Below are 3,731 nucleotides of genomic sequence, written 5' to 3'. Positions count from 1 at the left end.
CTCACGTCTGTGCCACCTCACGCAGCCTCCTCACATTCTTGGTCTACCATGGGGCTACCAAGGCTCTACGATGGGTCTACGAAGGCTCTACCATGGGTCTACCATGGGGCTACCATGAGTCCATCATGGAGCTACCATGGAACTACCATGGAGGTCATGGGGGTTTCCCAGTTGGTATCACAGAGGTATCATGGTGGGAGGTGTAGATGTTCCTCCTCTCACCCCATCAAAGTTTTTTAGAATGCTCTCCAGCTCTTCAAGTTTCACATTTTTGAGGAGTGGTTTTTGCAAAAGAAAAATAAAAAACAATTAAAAAAAAATTGCAAAAAAAATTCAAATAACAATAAATTCAAAATTCAAAGAAAATAAAACTGGCAGCTGCTTTCTTCTTCTTCTTCTTCTTCTTCTTCTTCTTCTTCTTCTTCTTCTTCTTCTTCTTCTTCTTCTTCTTCTTCTTCTTCTTCTTCTTCTTCTTCTTCTTCTTCTTTTTGCTTTGGAGAGGAGCAAGGCAGCCTTGTTGCTGCTCCTACATCCCTCTCAAGTCCTGGCAGAGGACCATGACCCCCAACCCTTCTATAGGTCCCAGCCCACCACCTCCCCTTTCCACCCAGACCCCAAGGTGGTTTCCTCCTGCCATGACCAAGTAAGGTCTGTGGAACCAAGGGGAGGTCCAAGGGATGTAGATGGGGATGGAGAAGGTCTACACGGAGCTGCGGCGTTTCATGAGCCCCTGGAAAGCTGTCAGGCTGTGGAGACCAGTGGAGACAGAGCATGGCCGACCGGCGGGCGTTGCAGAAGCATCTGTTGGAGGGAGTCTCAGGACAGCGACCAGGTGAGGAGTGACTCTGCTCCACACAGGTATCTGAGGTGGAGAGGTCCCTAGGGATGATCATAGGGATGGAATATTGCAGCTTCTCCCTGCTTTTATACCACAGGCATGAGCACATGGATTGGAAATGGAGAACCTCAGCGTAGACATTCCGAAAGCCACCACCCCCACCACCCCCCACCGCTGCTGCTGGTGTGGCTGAGGTGGTGTCCGTGGTGTGGATGGTGCTGGCTTGACCATTCCGGGTGAGCAGAGCCCGATGTTCAGCATCTCTCTTCTCATCTTCAGCGTTCATGGTCATGAAACGCAGCACCACCAGGTTGAGGAAAGCCCCGATGACTGTCAACCCTGTCAAGATGTAGACAAAGCTGAAGGCCACGTACTGTGGCTTGTTCTGGAGGGCTTCGTCCTTCTGTAGGGCCACATAGTCCCCGAAGCCAATGGTGGTGAGGGTGATGAAGCAGTAGTAGTAAGCGTGGAAGAAACTCCAGTGCTCGTAGTAGGAGAAGGCGGCTGCCCCGATGCAGAGGGTGCTGATGCAGGAGAAGAACCCAATGGTGACCATGTTGGCCATGGAGACCTCTGCCCGTCTCATGCCAAGGCACTTCTTGATACGATGGAGGAGGTACTTGACAAACGTGTTGATCCTCTCGCCCAAGCTCTGGAACATGACAAGGGTGAGGGGGATCCCCAGCAAGGCGTAGACCATGCAGAAGACCTTCCCCCCATCTGTGCTGGGGGCTGCATGGCCATAACCTGGGGAGAAAAGCCACAGAGTGGGATCAGGTTGGTGGTGTGAGGAGGGTACAAGGTGTTCAGCACCTCAAACTGCTTCCCCAACAGAGTCATTGGTGGTGGACCCCAACCCTGATGGGTGATGTCCTCACCCCCAGGCACAAGGAGTGACCACAGACGGTCTCCAACTGAAAATGAAGAGGAGGGAGCTGGAGAAGAAGGAAGGCCCTGGGCTGGTGGAGAAAGGGGATGGTGGGGGGTGATGGATGAGGTGCTGCATCCCTGGGTTGGGGTGGAGGCAGCTGGGGGATGCTTGGATGGACCTTGACTGGGGTGGGGGGATTCATGGCTTGAAAGTGGCAGAGGGGAGATGGAGTTGAGATGTGAGGAAGAAATGGTTTGGTGTGAGGGTGGTGAGACAGTGTCCCAGGTTGGGCAGAGAAGCTGTGGCTGCTCCTCCCTGGAAGTGTTCTTGGCCAGGTTGGATGAGGCTTTGAGCAACCTGGTCTAGTGGAAGGTGTCCCTGCTGCTGGCAGGGGGGTTGGGACTGGGTGAGCTTGAAGGTCCCTTCCCACCCAAACCAGTCTGGGATTCTGGGATTCCCCAACCTTGAGGTTTGGAAATTGGAGGTCACTCTTCCCTGAAGGACCCAGGATGACCCATCAGAGAGCAGCCAGGTGGAGAGACACAGGAGATGGGGAAAATGAGGATTTTTAAGGAATCGAGACAAGGGTGGCTGGGTCCTGTCTGTCACCCCAACCCCATGTCCCCCCTGTCCAGGGCTGCTGTGGGAGCTGGAGGAACATCCATGCCCAGCCCCGGGGAACCAGCTGGGTTTCAATTAATCCTCCACCTGCATGAAACCCCTGCAGACAGGACTCATCCTGCCTCTGCGCTGACAGATTGATGGATCCATCCCTGATAGATCCACCCCTGACAGATCCATCTCTGACAGATCCATCCATGACAGATCCATCCCTGACAGAGCCATCCCTGATGGATCCATCCCTGATAGATCCACCCCTGACAGATCCATCTCTGACAGATCCATCCATGACAGATCCATCCCTGACAGAGCCATCCCTGATGGATCCATCCCTGATAGATCCACCCCTGACAGATCCATCTCTGACAGATCCATCCATGACAGATCCATCCCTGACAGAGCCATCCCTGATGGATCCACCCTTGATAGAACCATCCTGGCAGATCCATCCCCAGCAGATACATCCCTGATGGATCCACCCCTGATGGATCCATCCCTGATGGATCCCTGCAGCTGGGCAGAGGCAGCCGAGCTGGTGGGACCTGGTGGTGCTGAGCTGGGGTGCTGGGATGCTGTCTCCTTCTCTTCTGCTCCTGTCCCTTTCCCTCCTCTTTTCCCCCCTCTCCCTCTCCCTCTTCCCTTTCTCTTTTCTCCTTCCCCTTTCCCACCAGTGGTGCCGACCTGGGCTGCGGTCACAGGAGCTGGAGAGCTTCACCAGTGACCGTCACTGGAGACCATCACTGAGAGCATCACTGAGAGCATCACCAGAGAGTATCACCAGTGACCATCACTGGAGAACATCACCAGAGAGTATCACCAGAGGGAAACATTGGAGAGCGAACCAGTGAGCACGGCCAGAGAGTGTCACCAGAGGGAGCATCACCGAGAGCATCACTGGAGAACATCACTGAGAGCATCACCAAGAGCATCACCAGAGCATCACCAGAGAACATCACTGAGAGCATCACCAGAGAGTATCACCGGAGATTATCACCAGTGACCATCACTGGAGAGCATCACCAGAGGGAGGCCATCACCAGAGCATCACCACTCTCATCAGTGCCGGGTGTCACCCTGCTCCTCCCCTCACTGATGGACACAGGGGCTGTTCCTTGGTGTCCCCTCCCTGCCTGCTGCTCACCATCCCCTCCCCAGCAGCAGAGGGGACATTGAGGAGATGCCACACCACCCAGGTGACCATCAGGTCCCACAACAGAGCCAGCTGGTGCATTTCACACCCCTCTGCTCCCAGGGCAGACACCGAGCCTTCACCCTGCCCTCCATCTCCTGCCTCCTCCACCACCTTCATCTCCTCCTCAATGGCCCATATCTCCCCATCCTTCCTGCACCAGCTGCTCCAGGATGGTTTTTTAGGATGTGGGTCTCCTTGTGAGCCCCATC

General features: G+C 54.7%; 1 protein-coding gene across 1 annotated transcript; it reads right to left on the bottom strand.

Moving 5' to 3' along the window:
- Positions 1 to 700: 700 nt before the first annotated feature.
- KCNK3 (potassium two pore domain channel subfamily K member 3) lies at positions 701 to 1,580 on the bottom strand. Its single transcript, XM_010177876.2, is given in 2 exon segments — positions 701 to 770; positions 772 to 1,580. Coding segments are annotated over 2 exon segments (837 nt in total). The 5' UTR covers positions 1,539 to 1,580.
- Positions 1,581 to 3,731: the final 2,151 nt, after the last annotated feature.

This window comes from Antrostomus carolinensis, unplaced genomic scaffold, assembly GCF_000700745.2.
Source record: "Antrostomus carolinensis isolate BGI_N321 unplaced genomic scaffold, ASM70074v2 scaffold21661, whole genome shotgun sequence".
Taxonomy (NCBI): Eukaryota; Metazoa; Chordata; class Aves; order Caprimulgiformes; family Caprimulgidae; genus Antrostomus; species Antrostomus carolinensis.
Note: the sequence above shows the minus strand (reverse complement) of the source record. Positions and strands in the feature narration are given on the sequence as shown.